The sequence below is a fragment of the Dipodascopsis tothii genome (assembly GCF_038497935.1).
Source record: "Dipodascopsis tothii strain CBS 759.85 unplaced genomic scaffold V1510scaffold_11, whole genome shotgun sequence".
NCBI classification, from domain to species: Eukaryota; Fungi; Ascomycota; class Lipomycetes; order Lipomycetales; family Lipomycetaceae; genus Neoaidaea; species Neoaidaea tothii.
The window spans coordinates 234,434-259,350 of NW_027117995.1; the positions used below are offsets into that span (position 1 = coordinate 234,434).

Genomic DNA, 24,917 nt, shown 5'->3' on the forward strand with positions numbered 1-24,917 from the left:
CCCGCATCTGTGTGTTCCAGGTCGGCATAATCCGGCTCCTAAACGCGGACGATGGCACCGGCTGTTGCCGAGCATCGCCGAGCTTCGCCGACGGCCGTCCGGACAAGCGCCGGGTTGCTGCCGTGTGCGGCCGCTCAACCGATCTGCGTCGTACGGCGCGTAACTGCCGATCTACGCCGGCTAACCGGCAACGTAGTGAGACACGCGAGCGAGCCGCACGGCGCGCGGCGCGGCTCAACCTGCGAGCCGCACGCGACAGACACGGAGCGCCGCAGGCCGACGCCGTAGTCTGCGCCGCCGTCTTGATACGTGTGCCGTCGCCTTGATACGTGTGCCATATACGCCAAGTGAGCACACCTAGCTACCGATCAGGCGCCGGCGCGTGCGCGTGCGCGTCCGATTTAGCCTATGTACCCCACACCCCGACGGCGCCGGCTTGTGCCCGTGCTCAGGCAGCCGAGCGGACGACGTTGCGCCGGGCGGGAGCCGGAACTGCCCGATGCATCACAGCCCGTGCTAGCAGCATGCGGGGAAAGATGGGGAAGACGGGCGTACGCCCACGTTTAGTCTCCGAAAGGCGGCGCCATCCGAGTGTGATCGTCGCCGGGCTGGCGCCGGCGATCGCCAGGTCTAAAGGCCCGATCAGGACGGTTCCAGTTGTGTGGAATGCGCGGGCAACCGGCAGCGTGTCTATAGACGATAATCATCAACCGAACTCCCACGTCGGCAGGCTCGGTACGGCCTAGGAGTGAGGCTGATGGATGGCGCGATGGGCGGAAGGCGGCGCCCACGGCGCAAGCGTGGAGGAGGCGATGATGCGGGGTCTGTGGCTATGGTCCGTGAGCCCGACCCCCACTGTTACCCCGCTTTCCATATTAGATTCAGGTCCAGTGAGTCCATCGGGACTTCACGGACTCAGTCCGCGCGGGAGGACATGTCCCAGGAATGCCTGGCAAAAAAAAATTCTCCGAAACGGGGAATTGAACCCCGATTTGCCCGGTGAGAGCGGACCGTGCTAGCCATTACACTATTTCGGATGATATATGTACTTCGGCGCAACTGAACACTATAATGCCTTTTCCGGCTGTATGGGCCCGCTCCCGAGTGTGGTGCCTGGCGCAGCAGACTCGGCATTGTTAGTCATCCCCGAATACCTTCATTGTACGGGCAGCCAGCTTGCCGCCAGCGCACCGTGTACATCACCAGCGCAACGCCAGCGCACCTCGGGTACGCCACCAACTCTTGATGATTTGCCTCAGACCGCCTACAGCCGGTTGTGACTATGCCGGATTAATGTTTTTCCCGTCCGGTTTGGTGCTGGTGCGGCAGTGCGAAAGTCAGGCCAGATAAGCTGCGGTGGTGGTCGTCACGACTGCCAGCACGCAGGGGAGTGCTGTCGTAGACGTAGCTACGTCAGTTGGCCACTCAGACGATATCTCTAGCTGGGACAGATCCGGCATGCACCTGGACGCCAGCTGTGCCGCCAGCATCATTCCAGGAGTGCGCCAGTGAGAGCGCCAGCAGTAGACCAGCAAGTGGCAGCGGGTCCGGTCTGTGCAGCCACGCTGGACTGTTCCGGGATAGGACTAGGTCATGCAGTCGTCATCAAATTGTCCGCAGTGTTGTGTACTGACTAAGGACGTTCCCCCAGCGCGAGTGTGCGCGGATAGGTCCGGTTGTTCGCCGAATGACTTCAGCGGCCGCAGGCGGCTGGTGATGTTCACCAGCCGTGTTGACGTCGGCTACGGGCTAGCGGGTAGCCAGTGTAGGGTATTGGTCGGTGACAGTGGTCGGCGACAGTGGTCGGCGACAGATGGCCGGCATGCTGTCAGGCACCCGTCGTAGCATCTGCCATCGCCCCGTTGTGCAGCACCTATGCCGATGGACATCCACAAGTAGCCCAGCCACGGCCCGGACGTAACCGGCAGCTGCATGGCCGGCCCGAGAACTGCAGGCTGTGACGGCCGCGGTGATGGCAAGCTGGCGGCGCAGACGTGTGAGCGTGCACTAGCCGCAATTGGTGCACTCCAGTAGGCGTGGGTCACCGCGCTGGGCACTCGGCGCCTAGCACGCCCAGGCGTGGACTGCAGCCGTTATGTCGCCGGCCGGCTACGCGGGTACAATGGCTGGTGGGGGCCGGCGGCGGCCACTAGCGGGCGCTGCACACGCGCAAAAACATATTTCCGCTGCCGCCATGGTGTGGATTGGCAGCCGCGAGCGGATATATCGTGCGGCAACAGTCGCACGTGACAAGTCACAGCGTGTCACAGCGCGTCACCCACATAGGACCTGGTGGACCCGGGCGGACCCAACGTCCCAGGAGCCCAGCGCAGCCCGGTCCGGACCGGCATCAGACCGCTCCGCACTGGCCTGGTCGCGTACGGTGGCGGCTACACCCCGGCCCTGGCGACTCTGCCCTCGGCCTACAACCGGAGTCCAGGATCTATTTCCTAGACGAGTAGCTGAAGACGGCACTAGCAGCCGCACTGTGCGTTGCCACGCTTCGGTCAGAATACTGACTCGCAGCTGCCGTCCCCGCATTCAGGCCGGACCCTGTCAAGCCGCGTGGGGGCTGCCCCGGGCCGTCCGTACAGCCGCTGAAACGCAGCGGCTGGTCGCCGATCGCCCCGTTCGTTGGGGGCCGCGCGCTACGCCGGTTCCGGCGCGGGCCGAGGTAGTCCGGGTAACGCAATAAACTTTGTCACGCGCTTACGTCAGGCCCCGCTGCCCGGCGCTGCGCCGGCCCCTCCGGCTTTTTTTCGCGCCCGCCGGGCAGCGTCTCCGCGCGCCGTAGTCGTGGACCGCGTGCCGCCCCCGTGGCCTGTCCTGCATGTCCGCCGGGTCCGGGTCGGGTCCACTGCCACCCACACCCTTGGGTCACCCGTCTGTCCGGACCCGGACCCGCAGTAGCCCTCTTTTGACCCGCCCACTGCCCCTCCAGACCCCCCCCGGTCCTCCGCGCGGTCCCAGGTCCACCCCATCTTTCTCCCTATACTCCGCCGCCCCTCCTGCCGTCCCCCCCGTTTTTTTTCTCCTTCCTATTTGGACCCGCACCTCGCTCTTTTCGCTAATTATTGTCATTTTCCCATATTTTCCACCTTTTTAAGGTTTCCCTTATTGTGTCCATTTTTTCGCCTTTTTTTTTCCCTCTCCGCCTCCTCTTCCCTTCCTTTCCCTCTCTCGTTCCTCTCGTTTTTACCCAACGCAACCGCGCATTCGCCAATCTCTGGCGACCGTCTGTCACTCCGGGAACACCGTCTGCGTCTGTGGGCGGTCTTGACAACGTCTGTCGCCACGTCTCGCGACGTTTGCTACTGGGAGATCCAACCGAGCCATCTGGTGGTCGGACCACCGCATAACAGCGAGCGCCAGAGCCGGAGCCAGTAGGCCCGCCAGCTTTGATGCGCAAGACGTTGTCGATATCTGCCATCGCAGACCTCGTGCATAGCCCCCCGGCGTCGGCCGACCCCGAAGGAACTCCGAAGGAAGAGCCCATGGCGTCCGCAGCAGTACTGGCCACGCCGCTTGGCGGCGGCGGTTCGGGCAGCGACAGCAGTACGCCGGCCAAGGGCAAGGCAAACGAACTGCCGCGCCCTTACAAGTGTCCGATGTGCGACAAGGCGTTCCACCGCCTCGAGCACCAAACCCGTCATATTCGCACTCACACCGGTGAGAAGCCGCATGCGTGCACGTATCCGGGCTGCACGAAGCGCTTCTCGCGCTCGGACGAACTGACTCGTCACTCCCGCATCCACACGAACTCGAACCCTCGTCGCAACTACAAGGGTCACCAGCCGCCGGTGCAGGCACCGGCGCCGGCCGCGGGTGCGTCGGCGGCCGCTGCGGCGGCTCCGGCTACCGTACCCTCGGCGGCGGTGTCTGCGCAACCCCACGCGCGGCACCCGGTGGCGGCGGTCCTCAACGACGAGGAGATGATGCCGCCGATGCCACATAGTCACGGCATGTACACCAAGTCGGCTCCGACGTCGCAGGTCGCGTCGCCGAACGTGTCGCCGCCTCACTTCCACGCACAGCTGGCCGCGCCGCGCGAACCCCACACGTATTCGACCGGCCCAGCTGCGCCGATTCCTTTTGACATGAACTTGCTGGCGACGGCGGCGTCGCAGCAGCTCGAGCGAGAGAACTCATCGGGCGCTCTGTCGTCGAACAGCTCGCACGCAGCCACCCCGCACACGCACACCCCGCACACGCACGTTCCTCACACGCACGCTTCGCACACGCATTACGGCTCGCACTCGGGCCACTCGACTCCGCACTACGGCCATTCGCACGCGCACCACTCGAGCCATCACGGGCACTACCAGCCACCGGCGCACCACGGCCACCGGTTTGGTGGACTTCAGGCGCTCACGCCGCTGACGCCGTACAACGGCTTCCAGTCGTCAGGGTCGCTGTCGCGGCACCACGAGGACGACTCGATGTTCCAGCCACGGCAGTCGAAGCGGTCGCGGCCGAATTCGCCTGTGTCGACGGCGCCGTCGTCGCCGGCGTTTTCGTCGTCGGGCTCGCCGACGCCAGACCACACGCCGCTGGCAACGCCCGCGCACTCGCCGCGGCTGCATCCGCGCGACATTGAGGCGCTGCAGGGCGTGCAGCTGCCGTCGATCCGGTCGTTGTCGCTGCGGCACATGCCGCCGCCACTGGTGCCAATGGAGGTCGAGCCGCACTTCCACGGCCAGGCGCCGGCGTCGGCCGCGGCCAGCCCCGCGCCTGCCACCGGCTCCGTCGCGGGCTCGTCGACGGGTACGACGGCGCCGGCGTCGGGCTCGCTCGCCAAGAAGAGCTACTCGTCCGGCAACCTCGCCGGCGACTTTTTTGACCGGCCCAACTCGAACGCGCGGACGCTGCCGTTGCCGCTGCCGCGCGTCTCGGTCTCGGACCTCATCAACGGCTCGTCGAGCGCCCCGTCGGACGACTCGCGGCTGTGAGCGCGCAACGCGCTCCTGGACATTGCGCATGGGACACGACCATCTGATTTCGCCTCCGTCACGACCTCCCCTCTCTCTCTGCGTGTACATATGATATGGATATGGATGTATTTTAGGATCGGTATTGTGGGGCTGTATTGTTTTATCGTCGCAATTGCTATTTACCATTGTTTGAAACGCGAACGTTTTAATCAGTATCTACAGACATTACTATAGAGTCTGCTTTGGAGAACCGGTGTTATGTATTAAACAATATATCGACTTGTCGAGATGGCGGGGTGCGCCGCACGATGTGCGGCGCGGCTTCCGGAGCTGTCCCTGTCGGCTAATAATACACGACGGCGGCCTCAGGGGCGTTGCGGCGCAGGCGGCGCAGGCGGCGCAGGCGGGCCGGCGCAGCGCCCGCCAGTCACACCCGAGCCGCACCGTCCGCCACGCCCAAGCCACCGTCCGCGGCACCGCCTCACGGCACCGCCTCACGGCATGTACAGCACCGCCCGCGCGTCCAGCAGGTACTCCTTCGTGTGCTGCGTCCCCGTCGAGCGCATCACCGTCAGGCCCGGGTCCTCCACCACGTAGCCCAGTGGGCCGCGGTCGCAGTCGGCGCACGTCAGGAACTTGACGTGGCGGCCGTCCTCGACGACCGTCGTTTTGGTGAAGCCGATGTTGTCAAAGTCAAAGAAGTCGGCCAGAACCCAGAACTGCTCGCCTGCGAGCGAGCCCGCCGAGGCCCCCGAGGCGTGGCCAGGCACGTCCGGATCGGCCACGGTGGCCTCGTGGGCGGCCGCCGCCGGCTGGGGCACACGCGCGATCATAGACTCGTCCGTGTGCTCAACAGCCTCCACGTGATTGCGCTCCTTGTCGAGCCCGGGCGCCTCGGGCACCGGCCGCGGCGGCTGGCCGGCGCGGATGTCGATCGGGGTGCGGTCACGGTGGCGGAGAACGCCCTGGCCGGGCGACAGAATGCGTGAGTTGCAGTTCGGATACGGGCAGTAGAGCTTGTAGGTGTTTGCCTGCTCCTCGAGCAGCGGCGGGACGACGCCGTCGAACGACAGCTTGCGGGCCTCCATGGCGCGGTCGGCAGACAAGAGATGCAGATCGACTGAGGGGTCGTGGGCAGACTTGGGCAGAACTGGGCAAAATTGGGCAAGTCAGCAAAATCGTAGTTAAGTGGGAGACGCGTGCACCACAACGGCCCAGGCCACGACGGCCGGCACCACGACGGAGGCCGCAGAAACGACGACAGAGGGCCGCGAGCGCCGCGAGCGCCGCGGCATGGCGCTGGAGCAGCTGCAGTCGCAGAACGTGTACGCGCACTCGGTGACGGAGTACCTCAAGACGTATTCGTCGGCCAGCGCGAGCGTGCCGACAGGATTGCCGGCGCTGGACAGCATCCTGCGGGGCGGGCTGGCCCGCGGCCGCGTGTGCGAGGTGGCCGGGCCCAAGGGATCGGGCAAGACGCGGCTGGGGTGCGTGCGCGCGTGGATGCGCTGACGACAGGGTGCACTTGGCGACGACGGCGGTGCGCGCGGGCCGACGCGTGCTGTGGATCGACGGGCTGGTGCCGGCGCCGCGCGTGGCAGGCGTGCGCTACGTGTGGGCGCCGACGCTGGCGGCGCTGCTGGCGCTGCTGCTGGGCGCGGTCGAGCCGGCGGACGTGGTCGTGGTCGACGACGTGGCTGCGCTGTTTGCGGCGGCGTTTGCGACGGCGCCGGCGGCGGGGCGCCCGGCGCGTGACGCGGCGGCGAAGCGGGCGCGCACGCTGCAGCAGCTGCTGGCGCTGCTGGCCAAGATGGCCGAGATCAACCGGTCGGCGGTGGTGCTGACGGGGGGAATGGTGTCGCGGATCGAGCAGCAAGACGGCCGGCCTGTGCCGGCGCGGCTGGTGTCGCCGCTGTTTGCGCCGGGCCGGGACGAGCCGGACGTCGATGCGCGCGTGTGGACGCGGATCGTGCTGTTCCGGGAGGACGTGCGGATAGGCCGGCGACGCCGGCTAATGCCGGTCGAGCCGAACGTGCCCGAGGACGAGACGTGGATGCCGCCGACGCTGCCGACGGACTTTGCGCGACCGCGGCCGGGGACGTGGGAGACCGCAACCACGGACGGGAGCGAGGGCTGGCGGCCGGAGGACGGCGGGCCGCCAAAACGGAGCCGGCCCGAGACGGCCGCGACCGACGGCCGGGGGCGGTCGCCGGTGCCGCCGACGGCGGTGATCGAGTCGTCGAGCCCGGTCTACGGGACGCTGTCGGACTCGGACAGCGACGGGACGCCGGCAGCGACGCCGCCGGGGACGCCGGGCGGGACGCCGACAGGGACGCCGGGGGCGGCGAGCCGCACGCCGTGCGGCGCGGGCGGCGCGCCCGCGAGCCGCAGCCCGTGCGGCTCGCCGCCCCCCCGCCGCAGTCCGTGCGGCGCCAGCCGCGCGCCCGCCGCGCGGCCCCCCACGCCCGCCGACCCCGGCTCCCCCACGCAGGCCCCGTCCCGCCCGTCGTCGCCCCCCGTCGACGCCCCCAGCCAGATCGGCCCCAGCCAGGCGTCCCTGCCCTACAGCTCGCCCCGGTTCGACGCGCACTCGCAGCCCGCCCGGCTCGAGCCCGTCGCCGTCGACGTCGGCGTGTGCCACCTGGCCATCATCAAGTCCGCCGGCGTCTACCACGACTCGCCGTCGCTCGTCCGGTTCCGGTGCACGGCCACCGGCATCCAGGAGTACGCGTCCAAATAGTGTATTAGTCCTAAAACGGCTACTCGCTCAGCACGAGGTCGCCAAACGTCACCAGCATGCTCTCAAACACGGCCAGCAGCGGGTTGTTGTGCCGGCCGAAGCCGTCGACCGAGGCCTTGCCCGCCGTAAAGCGCACTTCGTGCAGCTGGCCCAGGCCGGTCGTCCGGTAGAACTCGGCCTCGGCCGCCTTGGCCGCGCGCTCCACCGCGACCTCCTCGTCCTCCACCTTGTAGAGGTCGCAGCGGTCGCACTCGGTGCAGTCCGAGCCCGGGACCTCGCGGAAGTGCGCGCAGAAGTGCTCGTAGCCCTCGGTGCGGATGTCCTGGCGGCAGACGTAGCACATGGTGTAGCCGCACGGGCAGACGAGCTTGTTGCAGCCGCTGCTCTTGACAAACGAGACGTGGCAGACCGGGCACGTCCGCTTGACGGCGTCGGCCATCGCGCGCTCGATCACGATGCGGAACATGTCCTCCTCCTTCTCGAAGCACTTGTGGAACGGCCGGAACTCGTGGTGGCAGACGAGGCACGTCTGGCGGCCGCACTCGGGCCGGCGGCAGACAAAGACCGTGCCGTGGCGGCGCACGGCAACCCGCCGCTTGAGCGCGCGCACGTACGCGTCCATGTCGGCGCCGGCGTCGGCCAGCAGCGCGGCCGCGCGCGCGCCGCCGGCGGCCGCGGCGGCCGTCTGCGCGGCGCCGACGAGCTCGCGCAGCGCCGCGAAGTACGCCACGGCCGCCAGCACGACCGGCAGGAAGATGCCGAGCGACCACACGAGCCAGAACACGCGGCCGGCGGTCAGGGCCACGCGCACGCCCGGCCGCGCCAGCTCGTCCGTCTCGGCGTACGGGCAGAACATGCAGCGCACGACCGTGTCCGGGTTGTGCGAAAAAAAGTCCTCCACGAGCGTGTCCTCGTACGCCTTGTAGAGCTCCTCCGGCACGCGCGCGCGCAGCACGGCCGGCGGCACGGCGGCCGCGCAGTCGCCGGCGGCCGCCGAGATGCACGGCACGGCCGGCTGGCCGCGCAGCGTGCCCTGGCCGTAGACGCCCTCCTGGAGGGCGTGGGTCAGGCAGTCGCGGCAGAAGTAGTGGCCGTCGGCGCAGACGGCCAGGTCGTCGAAGGCCGTGTCGCCGAAGCAGCAGCCGCACTCGACCGTCTCGTGCAGCTCCTCGTACTGGGCCTGGTTGGCCGCGCGGGCGAGCTCGCGGTCGGCCGCGATCTGCGCGGCCTCGGCCGGCGCCGCCAGCGCGCGCAGCTCGGCGTCCAGCTCGGCGCTGCCGGCCACGCCGATCCACGCGCGCACGTCCAGCGGCGCCGGCGTGCGCCGCCGCCGGAACAGAAACGCCAGCAGCCGGCGCCGCGCGGCCTGCGTCCGCACGAGCTCGTCCAGCACGGCCAGCGTCTGCCGCAGGTCCGCGTTCGTCTCGGTCAGCACGGACTCGATCGACGACGCGTGCAGGACGTCGCCGTACCGCGCGCCGACGATCTGCCGCACGCCCGCGACGTACTCGCGCGACCGGAACCGCTCCGCGGCCGGCACGGCGCCCGTCGCGACCCGCCGCCGGCTCGCCACCAGCACCGGCTCGTCCAGCAGCGCCTCGGCGGCCTCCAGCAGCCGCACAGAGTCTGCGCCGTCTGCGGCCGTCTGCGCCAGCTCGTCCCGCAGCAGCGCCACCTCGGTCTCCGGAAAGAGCTCGGCTAGGTGGCTCAGCAGCCCGTTCAGCCGGACCGTGGCCGCCCGGTCCAGCCCGCTGCCGCCTGTCCGCCGCTCATCGGCGCTTGCTCCCCACACGATGCTCCTCATCAAGCTTTGGATCCCGACCGTGCGGGCGCTGTAGGCATCGCTCGAACTGCTCGCGTTGGTCTGTTCGTTTGTGTCCGTGATCCGCGACGTGGCCGAGTGAGGGTGGCTTACGTCCCAATGTTGGGGCTTGGGGGCTCCTACCTCCCGCATCCGTCTGTGTACGGCCGCCATGTCGGCTGCGCCTGCGTCTCGCGCACTGGAGCTGTCTGCGCTGCGCTGGCGAACTGCGGCGGACAGGGTCTGGGGATCACCGGGTAAGCGCATGTGATTGCGCCGCACGGCGTGCGGCGCGCTAGCGCAGGCAGCCACAGCGGCGGCTGTGGCGCCGCTCCGGACCGCGGGGGCCCCGCGAGCCGCACGGCGTGCGGCGCAGTGTCTGGCCGCCGCCGCACGCCGTGCGGCGTACCCCGCAGCATCACGTGTGTATTCATCTATTCAGCGCGGCCGTGTTGGCCTCCACGGCCGCCACGGCCGTCACGGCCTGCGGCGTGCCCGTCTCCAGCGACCGCACCACCGCCTCGATCACCAGCAGCGCCGCCATGCCGTCGGCCGCCGTGCACCGCGGCTCCTCCTCGCCGCGGACCACGCGGACCAGGTGGCCGAGCTGGAGCTGGAAGGGCACGCCAGCCAGCGCCTCGGCGTCAGCCACACTCTCGCGCTCCAGTGGCGTCCACCAGCCCTTGGTCTCGGCCGGCGTCGCCGGCTGGTGCTGCAGCGTCATGTCCGGCACCGACAGCGCGCCGTCGGTCCCAAACAGGCGGTAGAACCCCGCGCACAGCGGGTCCTGGGCGATCAGCACGTTCTCGCCCGTGCCCGACTCGAAGTTGTAGGCCGAGTTGGCGTTGTCGGCGCACAGAAACGTGCCGACGGCGCCGGACGCGAAGCGCAGCGTCAGCGCGGCGCCCTCGTCGACGTCGAACTCCGGCCGCTGCTTGGGCACGGCCTCGGCGTACACGCGCACGATCGGCCCGCACAGGTACTGCAGCAGGTCGACGTCGTGGACGAGGTTGATGAGGAGCGCACCGCCACCCGCGGCGCGGTCGCACCGCCACGGCGCCTGCGCAAAGTACTCCGGGTTCTTGCGCAGGCACCACGTCCCCGACACCCCCACCAGCGTGCCGATCCGGCCCAGGCTCGCGCGCGCGGCCTCGATGTAGGGATTGAACCGGCGGTGGTGGCCGACGAGCATCTTCACGCCGCACCGCTCGACGTGCTCCATCAGCGCCTTGCAGTCCGCCGGCCACGGCGACAAAGGCTTCTCGACCAGCAGATGCACGCCCGCGGCAGCCAGCTCGGCGGCCACCGGGACGTGCGTCGCGTTCGACGTGGCCACGACCGCCGCGTCCGGCATCACGCCGGCGGCCAGCATCGCCGCGATCGAGGCGTAGTACGCCGTGCCGAGCTCGGCAGCTACTGCCTGCGCCCGCGGGAACGGGTCCACCAGCGCCACGAGCTCCGTGTCGGGCCGGGCGAGCACGGCCTCGGCGTGGCGCGGTCCGATCAGGCCGCAGCCCACAATCGCGATCTTCAGCGGGCGATCCATTGGTGTCTCGTCGGCTGTGCCCGGTGGTTTTTAAACCTCCTCGGCAAAGCGTTTAGCCTCCCCGGCCGCCCCTCTGCGGGGTGGCCTGCGGGGCACGCCGACCCCGGTGCCGCGCGGCTAAGCCAGGGCCCGGCACCTGCCGGGCCGTCCATTACTATGTACATTACGCCAGCACGGCCATCAGGTCATCGCCGTAGCCCTCCTCGGCCGCGTAGTCCACCGGCCGCCGGCCGGCCACGTCCACGGCCGCCCGGTCCCAGCCCTGCTCGACCAGGAACGTGCACACGCCGAGCTGGCCCGCCACCGCGGCAAAGTGCAGTGCCGTCCAGCCCTTGTCCTTGTCGCGCGTGTCGGCAAACTCGGCCGTGGCCTCGGCCGCGACCACCTTCTGCCACATCTCCAGCACGATCTCCTCGTCGCCCAGGAAGCACGCCGAGCAGAAGGCGTCCACCATGCGCTGGTTGGGGTTCGCCGCGTAGAACCGCTCCTCCTCGATCGTCTGCCGGATGTCGTAGTCCGTCTCGACGCCGCCGTCGTTCGTGATCGTCACCAGCACCGGCTCGTACTCGCCCGTCTCGGCCACCACACTGCTGCCACACGCGGGACAGTGCGTGGCGGGCTGCGTGTGGTCCAGCAGGCACTGCCAGTGGAAGTGATGCCGGCTGGGGCACGGCATCTCGACGTCGTCCGGCACGAGCGATCCGGCCGCGGTGCTGCTGTGGCTGTGACCATGGTCGTGTCCGTCGTGCTCGTGCTCCTCCTCGGCCTCGAACGGCACCAGGAGCGATTCGTTGCAGATTGCGCAGCTTCCGTACGTCTCGGCCATCTTGATCTGCAGGAAAAATTTTGCTGGGACCGGTGACGTTTTAGCTGTCCGGCTGTGAACCCAGGCTGATCGGGCCGTGCGCACGCCGCGCCAGCTGCTGAGGCTGCTCGACGGCCGGCGACGGCCGGCGATGGCCAGCGCGACTGTGCCAGGCCTCCGGCGGGCGCTGGCGGCCGGGCGGCGCGTGCGGCGGCCGGATCGGCCGATGCGGTCACCGACGCAGTCACCGGCTTGACCAAACACACCTCAGAAACGGCCCGGCCGACCGCCGACGGCTAGCAGCCTACCCTGCCACTGCCAATAGGCCGCGCGTGTTCGTCCGCAGAGCCCTGGAGATGTGCCGAGCCGTACGCGTTCTTGCCGAGCAATCGGTGGTAGCCGTCACCACGGCCGTGGGCGCCCTTGGCCACCCAAGGCGCACCTGCGCCGGCTAGGGCCGGCTAGGGCCAGGCGGGAGGCGCGGCAGCCGAGACGAGCCCACGCGTGATACAGATGCGGCATGGGCGCCGGCCGTCTACTGCGGCGCGGCGCGTTCCACCAGCCGCGCGCGGTGGCTCGGCGCCCGCGTGCGCACGCCGCGCCCCACGCACCCGTCCAGCGTCAGCGCGCTGGCCGTGCTTGGCACTCCGCGTCACAGCAGCGAACCGTACGGGGCAGTCAGGAGGCAGAGCCGCACGATGTGCGGCGCCCCTGAGGCCGAAGCGAGCGTAGCGAGCGACAAGTCACGTGCTGTGCGCGGCGGCCGAACACGGAATTGAGTTTGTTCGATGGCCGGGTAACCACGCACAGCGGGGTCGCTGCGCCTATTTGCAGACACGCTGCTGCGCGTCAAGCCCACGCGGATGTCAGGGGCTAATTAAGGACTCAGCCGTGCATGGAGCCGCCGCGCCGGGTCCGGTGGTGCGTGAAGCACGCACGGCTGAGACAGGGATGGCTACGCCCGGCGCCAGCACCGTCGGCGCGCGCGGCCGTGGCCAGAGGCCGGCGCACGCTAGCCCGCGCGCACGGCTATCGACCGCCATCGCAGATGCAGCCGTGCCGTAGCCGCGCAACAGCCGTGGTGCCGGCAGTGACGACAAGTGCGCAATAGCGCGCGATAGCGCGAACTTGCTGTGCTAGGCAAGTGCGGCCGAGCGGACGGGACTCCCGAGTCGAGCCAGCTCCGGCGGGGCGACGCCCGCGGCGGCGGCCGCCCCGCGCGCGCGCGCCCCCGCTGATGCACGCACGCACGGTCGCCGCCGGCCGGGTGGCTGCCGGCAGCGGCGCCCGCGGCAGCGCGGCCGGATACGCGAACAGAGGCGGCCGGCAGCACGCTAGTAGCCGCATGCGCACGCTGCCTTAGTGCATGCTAGTGATCCAGCCGCTCGTTCAGCTGCAGGCAGCTAGCACCCGCTAGCCATTCATGGTCTCGCCATCGCAGTCGTATTTATCAGCACGGACGGACTGTACGCCGGCGCGTGTATTTTGGGCTACGAGCGGGGCAGGCGCCCGCCGTGGCGGCGCGCAGGAATGTGTCACACGGACCCGACTCGCGCGCCTGGGCCGGCGACAGCGGCGACGTGCAGCCGGTTGCCGACGGCACGCACGGCGGCGCTGCCGCACGTGTGGCGGAGCTGCCCGGCGACAGCACACCACCCGCGGCTGGCCGCGGCGCACGCAGCTGGCCGACCACGCCGGGCGCGGTGCGGTGGAGCGGCATATCGCCGCACGGCGCCACGGCGGTGTCGGGGCTATGGCTTCGGCGGCGTTTGCCGGCGGCCGTCCTCGGCGGGAAAGCCCGGCGGCGGTGGCGCTGCCCACCGCAGTCTGTCAACAACCGGCGGCGCCAGCTCGAACCGGCAGGGCCAGTTCTACCCTCCCATCGCCGGCCCCGCTGGCCACCCGTGGACCGCCGGCGCCCTCGGCCGCGGGTGGGCTTGCTGCTCGCCGCACCAACAGCCCCTGCCAGCGGCTTCCAGAGCCGTCAGCCCCTCGCCACAAGAGCGGCACGCAGCGTGCGCGTCTGCAGGAGTCGGTGCATAGAGCGTGGCGCGGCCTGTCGACCTGTGGCGCAGCACGGCCCCAGCGCAGATCGCCGTCGGCCGCACGCTCCCGTACAACCGCACCCAGGCAACGATCTGGCTGCGCTGCAGCCGCAGCGAGGCTGCACCGATCCCGCCAGCAGCCGTCTCGTCCCGGCCGTCGGGCCGCTCATTTCCAGATGTAGTGGTACCAGGCGGCAGCACGCTAGCCGGGCGCGCAGAGGATGCGCAAGCAAGCTAGCATGGAAAAAAGGGAGACTCTCGCGCAGCAGCAAGGTTTGTGTGCCCAAACTTAGAGGCCCGCAGGCTAGGCTCGCACGGGAATGCCATTCTGGTGGGTTGTTTATTTACGTGCTACCGCGTTGGGCGGCAGTGCTGATCAAGGTATCTCGGTCTAGCAAGCGTGCGGTGAAACGGATCATGGCCTGCCGATAGACCCGTTACTCATGCTGACCACTCGGCGTCGCAGGCGCCCGCCGGCGCTAGACTAGTCGCAGTGTGCGCAGGCTATGCCAATTTCGCTGCCACGGATTAGGTCGCTATTACCCCATTGGGCCTGGTGAACAAACCTTGTTGGGCTATTGTGTTTATTTTTAAACCTCTTGATTTGTCTAGCGCGTTGCCTCCCGGCTAGCGTCGAGCTAGACCCTAGGGGCGTGGCCGTACCGTCCCCCGAGATACCAACTGGCGCTATAGCCCTGTCCGCCCACCCGGTGGTATCTACGAGCGCACTACCGCCCTCTGGCCCCGAGCCGGAGCTTGCTGAGCTTGGTCATACCTTCATTTCGTTTTCTGCATAATTTAGGATTTCGCAACACCCAATTTGTCGCCATGCACACTTAATTATAGCAAGCGCGTCCACGGCCGCCGGCCGCCAGAGCGACTAATCAAACTCACATGCCGCGCCTTGAACAAATCCTGTAGTTTCCACTAGAAGACGCTAGGAAAAACTTGATCGCTCGCACGATCTAACTTCGTCTCGTTCACCCTATCGTTCCCTCGTCTTCTCCTACCCGGGTGCCTCCTATATCCCGCCAAAAATATATATATCCGCCCGCCGTCCGCAAGTTTCGCTTCTTTTCTTTACTTAAACACATTCGTTTGAATCTTATAACATTCGTTATCAACCAAACATCACAATGAAGTTCACTGGAATCGTCTCTGCTGCCCTCCTGGCCTCGGTTGCCTCGGCTGCCTTCCACAACGGCACCTCGTCGACCTACTCGTACGACGTGACCACCACCGAGGTTGTCACTGCCTACACTACCTACTGCCCGGCCTCGACCACCTTCACTGAGGGCAACACCACCTACACCGTCACTGAGGCTACCACCCTGACGATCACCAACTGCCCGTGCACCCGTACCTCGACCTACTCGACCACCGGTGTCACCGTCGTTCCCTCGTCGTCGGTTGTTGTCCCCTCGTCGTCGTCGGTTGCTCCTTCGTCGTCGGCTAACGCCACCACCTCGACTCCCCCTATTGCCACTGCCACCGCTGCTGGCTCCAAGGCTGGTATTGCCTCGGGTGCCGTTGCCGGTGTCCTGGCCCTGGCTGCTTACCTCATGTAAGAGGCTGGCAATAGCTAGAATTTAGACTGGATTATACATTTTTCACTTGGATATACAGGATTTGTAAAATGTACAATTTTTTATTTTAAATTTCTTTTGGGGTTAAACTTCTAATACATAATTTTTTTTTTCTTTCTGAAACTCTTGTGCCGTCAATTTGTAGTGATCGCTATTGCGGGTAGCTGATAGTATATCGGCTCGACTGCTACGCATGATAGTTGTGGGAATGTCATGTTTGTCTACGATGGGCTCGGTGGTGTTTGGTGCGAGTGGAGGCGGCGGATGGGCCGCTGACTACCGCTGTCCTCGACGCCAGCGCTCATCGCCCCATCGCTGGCCTGCAGGAGTAGCTGCATACATCGGTTGTTTCGGGCATGCAGATGCCCTGCCTATGACCTTCTTGCCCGCATTGGTTTGTCTCAGTACGCGGTATGTCTGGGCACGGGGGATCCGCATACACCTGTGCATGTGCGCCGGAATCTGCTCGCCGTAGCTGTCATACTGCAGGTCTAGGAGATGCGTAAGCTGCCCGCAGGCCACGCAAGAGCCACGCAAGGTCTATGCAGAGCAGGAACCCCTTCCATCAAGTAGCAAACTGTGACCACGTCGACGTGTTAGCCGACAAGGGGCCAGCGCAACCTCCGGAGGGGGGAGCGCACCTCCAACCCCCCGTCGCCGGCCGTTTTCTGTCGAGTGAGAGCGACCGCCGCGCACCCGCGGGCATCACGTGAGGTAAGCCTCGTATGGGTCTGCCGGCTTGGCGCCGCACGCAGATCGCCGCGGGTCGAGCCGCCCCGCCGCAGCCTACTGGCCGCCGCAGCCTACTGGCTGCCCGCGGACTTGCCCAGACGCAGTGTGACATTTCCACTGCGTTGGCAGTGTATGACGGACACCGCGATCGGCGGCGGGATCTGTCCCACAATCTGCGACGCGACCCGCGTCGACCTGCGCGCTGGGCTTGCGCCGGCTGCGGCCGTGACCCGCTCTTGCCGGGCTGCTGGATCAATTACGCAACGACTGCGATCTGTGATCGCGTCCTCGCTGCATGCAGCTAGCGACAGCTAGCGTCTCAGCTGTCTGCAGGTGGAGAACGTACGGCGTCCCCGCTACGGACAGCGCCCGGTGCGACCTAGTATAGTACATCGTCATCGGCCAAGGCCACCGTTGCAAGGTTAGCGTTCCTGCAGAGATATGTAATAAGGTTAGACCGCGTGCGCGCGCTGAACCTAGCCTATAATAGATGAAATACTATTTATAGTGTATATCCTGCGCGCGCTTTAACTACTCTCCTGATGCCGCCCGCATCCGCTGCTGCAGTGTCGCCCTCGGCGACTAACACCGGCGGCTTGTGTTGGCTGCAAAGGTCTAGGCTAGCGTTGAGCCCCAGGCTTGGTGCCACCCCGGAGCCCCATTTGGAAGCCGTGTCCGCTTACTACGAGGGATCGCGCTGCAGGTCACACGTGACCGTTCCAGCACGCCGGTGCGCTTGCCGCGTGGAATGGGTGGAATGAGCTCTGCTCGGTCGCCTGCGCCACGGGCTAGTCAGCCCGACGCGTGGCTGTGCCAGTGACGTCGGCGCTTGCATCCGAGGTCATATATGACTCGGATCGCCACCAGCGCACTGTCGGCAGTGATGCACCTGCGCGAGTCACGGCAGTTCGCCGTCGGGGCGATCACAGGCGAGCGCCTGCTGGCGAACTGCGCCCCGACGTCATATGTTCGGTGACGGCTCGCCCGGGCCCGCATCGGCCCAGCCGCCGGTACCGGCTTTGCCGGCCGAAACGCTGGTCAGCCCACCGTGACGCGTTCCCGATCGTCACAGCGGCTGTCACAGCACTGTTGGCAGGACAGGACGCGATCCAGAAGCCTGTACATGGCGTTGCATTGCTACTCGTATGTACATCGGCGAAAATAGCCACCGCCCGGTGACGGCCGGCTAAAAGTCGGTCACACGGCCGTTGAAGCTGTAGTCGCCGTGCTTCAGCGGATCTTGCTTCGGACCCCCGATCTCGCCCGTGACCGGGTTGCGGTCTCCTTCGAATTCGGCAATCGTGCGGCCACGGTAGTCCGGGTGCATGCCAGCATCCGCCGGCGTCTCGGTCACGCCGTTGGCTCTCTTGATTTGCGCCAGCATGTCCGCCGCCGACTTCTGCGCAGAAGGTGACGCGTTCACATCCACGTCCTGCACGGAGAACGCGCCGACGTTCTCGTTGGCCTCCTGCTGGAGCCGTTCGAACTCCTCTTGGTCCTCCTTGGGCAGTCGCAGCGGCGACGGCCGCGGAGCCATGAACGACTGGTCCGCAAACCGTCGCACACCGCTGGCAACGCGCACGCCTGCCACCCGTCGTAAGAGTACGTGTCTCATTCCGTCCGTCGGTCTGCTCGCTCCAGGGCGGTTACCTTCCGTGCACAAGACTGTCTGGCGGACGATCGGCAGTCAGGCGATTTTTGCGTTCTATCGCCTAACCCTGCAGGCATTTCGCATATTACCCGGCTATCATGAAACGTTCATTACACAAACAATACACCTAGGCCCGGCGCGGACTGACCGCCTGCGGTCGCGGGCTGGCCAGAACGCGCGCACGCGCACGTGAGGCACACGGGCTAGTCGGGTTCGAGCCGCGATCGGCAAGACCCTTGACGGCGCGGCCAACGCGCTGGACCTCGGGCACAAGCTCCTTGGCCCGCGAGACGTCGTCGGCGCTGCTCTCGTCCAGACGGCGGTCGACACGATTGAGCTTGTCGCAGAGCTGGTTGAGCAGCTCGGTCATCTCGTCGAGGTCGTCGCGCATGCTAGCAGCGCGCGGCGACATGGGCACGAGGTCGGGCGCGGACGCGGACGGCTTGAGCCGCTGCTCGTGCGGCGTAAACCGCGGCTGCGGCGGTGGCGCGTGCGTGTGGCAGTGCTCGGGGTGCGCGGACCGGCCCAGACGCGGGCACGACCGGCCGCCCTGGGGCTCGTCAAAGACGGTCGGCGCTTGGGCGAAGTGGACCTTCTTGGGCGAGCCAGTCGGCGTAACCATGGTACCGGTCGAGAGCCGGCGGCGAATGGGCGCGGGTTCGGCGTGGTCGACGTAGTGCCGGTGCAGGCTAGTCTCGGCCGACGTGCCAGCAAAGCTCGTGCTGTGGGCGAGCTTGGCACGGGCCTGCTCACACGACGCGCAAAGTGACCGGCCAGAGTGTGGCGAGTGCTTGGAAGGCGTGTGCGGGCTGCGCGTGGGCGTTGTCGGCTGCTTGTTTTCCTTGCGCGGCGAGAGCGGTGCCGGGGAGCGACGTTGCGCCGCATGAGCCGCATGCGGTGCGGCGGACTTGACGGGCGACGCCACACGAGCCGAGGGTATAGTGTGGCTGTGGTGGTGCGGACACGAATCGCGCGCGCGCACGTCGGCGACAGCGTCCATCGAGCGGCGGCGGGAGGCAGCCGGGCTCGGTCGCACGTTCTCGCCCTTGCGGATCTCGAGCACGCGACCCGGTCCGCGCGGCGGGATGGGCGGCGGTGACTCGTCGCGGGCGGGCTCAAAGCCGGTGTGGGCGAGTGGCGCGAGCCGTGGCGTTGAGCGCAGTATGGACTGTGGCTTGGCTCGGTCAGCCTCGACGTGGCCGGCGGTCCGCTCGTCGATCTCGACGGGTGTGACCGGGACGGAAGGAGCAGCGGCTGGCACGACTGGTGCCGGCTCGACCGTCACGACCGGTGCCGGCTCGACCGGCACGACCCGCGTGTCGCTAAAGTGCAGGTGCATGCCGGCGGGCAGACTCTTCACACGCCGCACAGTGTGCGGCTCGGGAAGCGCCCGAAGAAACATGCTCGGCGGCTCGCCCACGCGCGGTCGCTTAAACACACGGCCGATGGCGTTCTGCTCGGGAAGCTTGCGGAAGTACAGCCGAATCTTCTCGTCCGAGTCGTGCAGCAGGGCCGGCATGGACGTCCGGCGGGCTCGCCGGCGACGAGTGTCGGAGATGTGCTCGGCCACCATGGCGATGGTCTCCCGACTGTCGTACATGTAGAACAGCCGGTGGTAGATCATCGGACGGCCGCCGTCGGCCATCTCCCAGTAGCCGTGGCTGGCGTAGGTCTTGACAGGGCCGGGCGTGGCGGCGCGCTGGGCTGGGCGGAGGAGGACCTCTGATCCAACCTCGTAGCCGAGGGCGGCCGCACGGCGGGTCACGTAGACGACGGCGGCGGCGACGAGGACAGTGCAGACGACCTGGACGATCGAGCGCAGGACCTGGACCGCGCAGAAGACGCCGAGGAGGAGCAGGCCGAGCCCGGCCGCCGAGCCGTAGATCTTGCTGAGCAGAGGATTCATGCTGTGGGTTAGTACCGCGCCGGGTGAACTGGAGTGCTCGTAGATGGTCGCAAGGTCAGAGGCACGCGGGATCAGGGATGGGACGCGCCCGTGCCGCGGACGCTGTCACCATTTAACACCCGATTTGATCCTGAACTGCCCCCGGACGCGGGCGCGTTGGGAGTAAACAAAGCCGCACGGCGCGCAGGGACGCCGCACCTCATGCGGCGCGGGCTCCCCGCGCCGCCAAAAAATGTGGACGAGTCCGGAATCGAACCGGAGACCTTTCCCATGCGAAGGGAACGCGATAACCAACTACACTACACGCCCAGATTGTATAAGGAAAGGTCGCACTGGCACTAACAGTGGAAGCGAAAGTTTGGCCGGGTAAGAAGCGGCCCGCGCTAGATAGCGTCTCCCAGCGGTGTACCTTCTAATAAGCAGCGATGTGGCGCAGTGGAAGCGCGCAGGGCTCATAACCCTGATGTCCTTGGATCGAAACCAAGCATCGCTATTATTTTTATTGTATATGCCGGCGCCGCAATGAGATCGTCGCTGGTGTCCGACTTCTTTTTGGTCTGGCCTCCCCTTCCTGCTGCATCGCATTGAGGCACACCAGGTTACTATGTACATTGTGTTTATGCGCCGATGGCTGCCAGCGCGTCGTCCAGCGCCGCCAGACCGTCCGCGATGACTTCGTCCGGGATGTTGAGCGGCGGCACGATCCGCACAGTGTTGACGCCGGCGGTGATGACCAGCAGACCGCGCTCGCGGGCAGCCTTGATGAGATCCGAGGGGTCGCGCGTACACTGGACGCCGAGGATCAGGCCGCGGCCGCGGACCTCGGAGATGTAGTCGGGGTACTTGGCCTGCAGGTCGGCCAGGCCCGCGCGGAACAGCTCGGACTTGCGGTTGACGCCGTCGAGCAGCGACTTGGACGACAGTTCGCCGACCGTGTAGAGCGCCACGCGGCTCGCCAGCGGGTTGCCGCCGTAGGTCGTGCCGTGGTCGCCGATCTTGATGGCGTCGGCAACGCGGTCGGTCACGAGCGTGGCACCGACCGGAAAGCCGTTGCCGAGGGCCTTGGCAGAGGTGACGATGTCCGGGTGCGCGGCAGGCGGCAGCGAGCTGTGTGCCCAGAACGTGCCGGTGCGGCCGAGACCGCACTGGATCTCGTCAAAGATCAGCAGCGCGCCGACCTCGTCGCACTTCTTGCGCAGCGCCAGCATGAACTCCTCCGTGGCCGGGAAGACGCCGCCCTCGCCCTGGATGGGCTCGATGATGACCGCGCACGTGTTCTCGGACACGACGGCGTCGACCGAGGCCATGTCGTTGTACGTGGCGTACTTAAACCCGGGCACCATCGGCGAGAACGGCGCCTGGTACTTGGGGTTGGGCGTCGCCGAGAGCGAGCCCATGGTCCGGCCGTGGAACGAGTTCGCGAACGAGACGATCTCGTGCTTGCGCGCGCGGACCTCGTCGTTGGGCGCGTTGTACTTGGCGTACTTGCGGGCGAACTTGATGGCGGCCTCGTTGGCCTCCGAGCCCGAGTTGCACAGGAACAGCTTGGCCGCGTCCTTCATGCCGCCAGACTCGACCGTCTTCTCGACTAGGAGCTTGTTGAGCTGGCCGGTCCACTCGTTGAAGTACAGGTTGGAGACGTGCATGACCGTGGTGGCCTGGTCGTAGATGATCTTGGCGACCTCCTCGTTGGCGTGGCCGAGCGCGTTGACCGCGATGCCGGCCGTGAAGTCGATGTACTTGCGGTCCTCGAGATCCCAGACGTGCGAGCCCTTGGCGCGCTGCAGGACGAGGCCGGGACGCGAGTACGTGGGCACGTAGAACGGATCGTACTTCTTGATGGTCTGGGCCGAGACGCTGTCCTCGGCCGGGTCCGGGTGGGTGGCCTGCTGGACGGTCAGCCGGGTCGAGCGAGGGGCCGGCGGCCGCGGCAGATTGGCGGAGCCGGCCGGCCGGAGGGCGGCCCGCTGGGGCCTCGCCGTTGCAGGCTTACCTTGGCGTACGCCCGGACGCCCACGCGGGTCGCCCGGGCAAGCTTGAGCGTCGCCGCGCCACGCTGCATCATGCGCACGTTGATCATGCTGTCGGTGGTCTGCACAACAGGGTCCGTTAGGTCTGTGTGCGGCAATTGCTGTCGTTGGTGATGGCGCCGAGATCGCTTGGGATTTTATAAATTTTTTTCGCGCGTTGAGTCACCAGAAACGAACACAGGCAGGGGATGACTCTATGCTGGCGTGCCGCAGCAGCTGGGCGCGCGTAGGCCGGGGACGGCCACGGCGCCGGGGGCGGGCGACGGCTGTGCGCCGCACGGCACGCGGCGCAGCCGTGCACGGGCGAGCGGCTATATGCGGCTATGAGCCGCACGGCGTGCGGCGCCGCCGGCCGCGGGCAAGCCGCGCGCCGTGCGGCTCGCAGCCGCAGAGTGTGCGGCTCACAACCGCCGGCTCTCAGCCGCACGCGCTGCGGCGCGCTCAAAGAACAGATGCCTTAACTTTTAAATACAACCAAAACCAGCGATGATGTGTTCTACCAGGCCTTGTCGGCCAGCTCCGGCTCGCCCTGCCAGGGCGCGGCCACGCGCGGCCACACCCGCTTGTACAGCGACATGGCGATCGTGTCCTGGGCGTTGAGCGGCCCGTCAAAGGTGCACTTGAAGTAGCCGTGGGTGCCGATGCTCTCCTTGACATAGCCCGTGCGCCCCATCTTGGTGAAGAGCGGCACGGCCTTGAACCAGGCCACGTCGTCGTGGTTGAAGAACATGTAGCGCACGGTGACGACGCGCTTGTGGATCTTGTACGGGTAGCCCGTGAAGATGATGCGCTTGGCGAGCACGCGCGAGTGGTCTGTGTCGAGGACGGTGCCGGCGCCGACCAGGCGCAGGCCGTCGGGCTTCTGCTTGAGGAAGATCACGGGCGTGTTGCCGAACGACACGGGCGCGATGACGGTCGCGATCGAGGCGCGGCCCTGGTGCAGGAACCGCTCGAGCTTGTAGACGTTGTTGGGCGTCTTGCCGGCCTCGGCAAAGAGCGGGTTGACGTTGTAGCGGCGCGGGCCGACCTGCATGATCAGGTCGTCCTTGGACGGGATCGGGTCCTCGTACTCGGTGTTGGGCGTGACGGCCACGTTGAGGACGACCTTCTTGTGCTCGTGCCGGAGCAGGCCGTAGACCGGGTAGACCGTGCGGGCGCCGAAGCCGGCGGCCACGGCCGGCGGCGCGCGCACGTAGATGAGCACGCGGGCGCCGACGCCGGCCGCGGACGGCGCGGCGGCCTCCTTGAAGACGCGGTTGCGGGTCGCGCGGTAGTTGCCGAAGCGCGACAGCCGGCCCCACTCGGCCGGCGTGCGCACGTCGGCCTCGTCCACGTCCCACTCGCTGGTGCGCAGCGACTTGAGGCCGCGGTAGCGCGCGTAGCGCTCCTTGGCGGAGACGTCGGGGTGGATCTCGACCTCGTCGGGGAACTCGGCGTCGTCGCGCTCGCGCTCGCGGTACGCCTTGAGCTGGCGCGCCTCCTCCTCCTCGGGCAGGTCGACAAACATCTCGGACTGGCCGTCGTACTCGGTCTGGTAGTCCATGGCCGTGGGCGCGGCCGACGGCGCCACGTCCGACATGGCGTCGTCCGAGCCGTCGTCGGACGAGCCCGCGAACTCGTCGTCCGAGTTCTCGTCGATGATCCAGCGCGCCTGGTACGTCGACATGCCGCGGGGGATGCGGTGCTTCTCGTCGAGCGTCTTGGCGGCGCGCTCGTCGTCGTCGTCCGAGAGGTAGAAGTGGTCGTCGAGCCGGACGCCGCGGGCGAGCCCGGGCTCGGCGTACTCGGCCTCGGCCTCGTCCGGCGGCGGCGCCAGCTCGTCCATGCCGTCCGCGTCCGCGCCGGGCTCGAGCACGGCCGCGTCGACGGCCATGTCGCCCGCGTCGTCGTCCTGGACGACCACGCGCGCGACCGCAAAGTCACCGTAGCCGGGCAGGTGCACCAGCCGGTCGGGGTTGAACGCGCGGCCGCGCACGGTGCCGCGCACGACCACGCACCCGCTCTCGGCGTCGGCCGCGACCGCGTCCGCGAGCAGGTACGGCCGGGCGTCGCGCCACTGCACGCCGCGGGGAAACTGCTGGCACAGGTTGCGCATCGCGTTGAGGCAGTCCTGGCGCTGGTTCTGGGCAAACACCTTCTCCTCGGTCGGGAAGAAGTGGCCGACGTAGCTCAGCAGCGACTTGCGCACCTCGGCCTGCATCTTGGCCGGCGCGACCTCGTCCAGGTGCTGCACGACCGCCGAGACCGTGGACACGCCCTGGCCGATGATCGCCCGCAGCGCGGTCTCGCCGTACTCGTCCACCTCCTGGACGGCCGACAGGCCAAACACGACAAAGTCCGCGACCTGCGCGGCGTCCAGGATCGTCACAAAGTCCCGGGGCAGGACCAGGAACTGCACCTTCTGCTTGTACCGCTCGATTCTGCGTCAGCGCGGCCCCGGCGCCCAACTTACGACACCGACACCGTGCCGGTGGCCGGCACGGCGGCCTCGACGTCGACGCTCGCCAGCAGCGCGCGCACGACCTCCGCGGCGGAGACGTCCTCGCAAAGCGGCACGACGGCCTGGGTCAGATCGCTCGACGGCTCCACTCACCACCACGCGCGCCACGCCGCGCCGGCCCTCGAACAGCTTCTTGGTCTCGAGCGCGCGGTCCCGCTTGTTGAGCAGGACCTGCTTGGCCTGGTTGCGCCGGTCCTTCTTGGAGATCGAGTGCATTTTGCGCGACACCGACGTCGGCTTCTCGACCTTGCCTGCCTGGTCAGCGGATCTGCGCCACGGGAACCACCACGGCCGCCGCGGCCGGCCGCCGGCGCCCGTCGCCGGCCGCCGGCGGCCGCGCCGCCGCGCCGCACGCCCACGTACCCTTGTTCTTGACCTTCAGCGAGCTCTTGGTGGCATGCTTGCTCTTGAAGCCCTTGTGGTTCTTTTTGACCAGCGATCGGTGGTGGTAGAAGATGTCGTCCATGGTGGACGGCGGCGCTGCTGTCAGCGTGCCCGGTCTGGGCCGTACCTGGTGCTCGTCGCTGGATCTCGAAAAGTGTCCGCGTTGATCAAAAATTTGACGAAATTTTCGTCGAAATTTTTTTGCGACCCGTGATGTTCCGGGTAACTTGGGAGTTTGCTAAAAAAATTTTTGGCCGCCG

The 24,917-nt window shown here is 67.4% G+C and overlaps 11 protein-coding genes and 3 non-coding genes across 14 annotated transcripts; 4 read left to right on the forward strand and 10 right to left on the reverse strand.

Moving 5' to 3' along the window:
* Positions 1–965: 965 nt before the first annotated feature.
* On the reverse strand, positions 966–1,037 carry V1510DRAFT_t106. The gene has a single exon. It is a non-coding gene; the product is annotated as a tRNA-Glu (tRNA).
* Positions 1,038–3,401: 2,364 nt separating this feature from the next.
* V1510DRAFT_433808 (uncharacterized protein) lies at positions 3,402–5,271 on the forward strand (the record flags this gene model as incomplete). Its single annotated transcript, XM_066935525.1, has 3 exons — positions 3,402–3,800; positions 3,930–4,214; positions 4,365–5,271. The coding sequence occupies 3 exons, from the start codon at positions 3,402–3,404 to the stop codon at positions 4,947–4,949; spliced, it is 1,269 nt and encodes a 422-aa protein (XP_066789552.1). The 3' UTR covers positions 4,950–5,271.
* On the reverse strand, positions 5,066–6,077 carry V1510DRAFT_415413 (uncharacterized protein). The gene has a single exon (XM_066933591.1). The coding sequence runs from the start codon at positions 6,017–6,019 to the stop codon at positions 5,426–5,428; it is 594 nt and encodes a 197-aa protein (XP_066789553.1). The 5' UTR covers positions 6,020–6,077; the 3' UTR covers positions 5,066–5,425.
* Positions 6,078–6,101: 24 nt separating this feature from the next.
* On the forward strand, positions 6,102–7,671 carry V1510DRAFT_433811 (P-loop containing nucleoside triphosphate hydrolase protein; the record flags this gene model as incomplete). The annotated part of the gene is made up of 3 exons (XM_066935526.1): positions 6,102–6,418; positions 6,450–7,289; positions 7,464–7,671. Exons 1-3 carry the CDS (start codon positions 6,225–6,227, stop codon positions 7,669–7,671), a joined length of 1,242 nt encoding a protein of 413 aa, XP_066789554.1. The 5' UTR covers positions 6,102–6,224.
* Positions 7,672–7,690: 19 nt separating this feature from the next.
* V1510DRAFT_363690 (uncharacterized protein) lies at positions 7,691–9,475 on the reverse strand (the record flags this gene model as incomplete). Its single annotated transcript, XM_066931149.1, has 1 exon — positions 7,691–9,475. One exon carries the CDS (start codon positions 9,473–9,475, stop codon positions 7,691–7,693), a length of 1,785 nt encoding a protein of 594 aa, XP_066789555.1.
* A 427-nt stretch (positions 9,476–9,902) lies between these two features.
* Positions 9,903–11,018, reverse strand: V1510DRAFT_402587 (oxidoreductase; the record flags this gene model as incomplete). The annotated part of the gene is made up of 1 exon (XM_066932115.1): positions 9,903–11,018. The coding sequence occupies one exon, from the start codon at positions 11,016–11,018 to the stop codon at positions 9,903–9,905; it is 1,116 nt and encodes a 371-aa protein (XP_066789556.1).
* On the reverse strand, positions 10,872–12,318 carry V1510DRAFT_415421 (uncharacterized protein). The gene has a single exon (XM_066933592.1). It carries the CDS (start codon positions 11,842–11,844, stop codon positions 11,182–11,184), a length of 663 nt encoding a protein of 220 aa, XP_066789557.1. The 5' UTR covers positions 11,845–12,318; the 3' UTR covers positions 10,872–11,181.
* Positions 12,319–14,676: 2,358 nt separating this feature from the next.
* On the forward strand, positions 14,677–15,541 carry V1510DRAFT_109053 (uncharacterized protein). The gene has a single exon (XM_066930229.1). It carries the CDS (start codon positions 15,005–15,007, stop codon positions 15,434–15,436), a length of 432 nt encoding a protein of 143 aa, XP_066789558.1. The 5' UTR covers positions 14,677–15,004; the 3' UTR covers positions 15,437–15,541.
* A 1,747-nt stretch (positions 15,542–17,288) lies between these two features.
* V1510DRAFT_415428 (uncharacterized protein) lies at positions 17,289–17,857 on the reverse strand. Its single transcript, XM_066933593.1, has one exon. It carries the CDS (start codon positions 17,799–17,801, stop codon positions 17,373–17,375), a length of 429 nt encoding a protein of 142 aa, XP_066789559.1. The 5' UTR covers positions 17,802–17,857; the 3' UTR covers positions 17,289–17,372.
* A 25-nt stretch (positions 17,858–17,882) lies between these two features.
* Positions 17,883–20,110, reverse strand: V1510DRAFT_109038 (uncharacterized protein). The gene has a single exon (XM_066930228.1). The coding sequence runs from the start codon at positions 19,741–19,743 to the stop codon at positions 17,965–17,967; it is 1,779 nt and encodes a 592-aa protein (XP_066789560.1). The 5' UTR covers positions 19,744–20,110; the 3' UTR covers positions 17,883–17,964.
* On the reverse strand, positions 19,979–20,052 carry V1510DRAFT_t105. Its single transcript has one exon. It is a non-coding gene; the product is annotated as a tRNA-Ala (tRNA).
* Positions 20,111–20,164: 54 nt separating the features above from the next.
* Positions 20,165–20,236, forward strand: V1510DRAFT_t102. Its single transcript has one exon. It is a non-coding gene; the product is annotated as a tRNA-Met (tRNA).
* V1510DRAFT_448017 (acetylornithine aminotransferase) lies at positions 20,181–21,922 on the reverse strand. Its single transcript, XM_066935763.1, has 2 exons — positions 21,737–21,922; positions 20,181–21,632 (listed from the first exon to the last, which is right to left on the reverse strand). The coding sequence occupies exons 1-2, from the start codon at positions 21,821–21,823 to the stop codon at positions 20,361–20,363; spliced, it is 1,359 nt and encodes a 452-aa protein (XP_066789561.1). The 5' UTR covers positions 21,824–21,922; the 3' UTR covers positions 20,181–20,360.
* Positions 21,923–22,190: 268 nt separating this feature from the next.
* On the reverse strand, positions 22,191–24,820 carry V1510DRAFT_429713 (uncharacterized protein). Its single transcript, XM_066935329.1, has 5 exons — positions 24,785–24,820; positions 24,637–24,753; positions 24,367–24,524; positions 24,226–24,335; positions 22,191–24,193 (listed from the first exon to the last, which is right to left on the reverse strand). Exons 2-5 carry the CDS (start codon positions 24,737–24,739, stop codon positions 22,270–22,272), a joined length of 2,295 nt encoding a protein of 764 aa, XP_066789562.1. The 5' UTR covers positions 24,740–24,753; positions 24,785–24,820; the 3' UTR covers positions 22,191–22,269.
* Between the last annotated feature and the right edge of the window lie 97 nt (positions 24,821–24,917).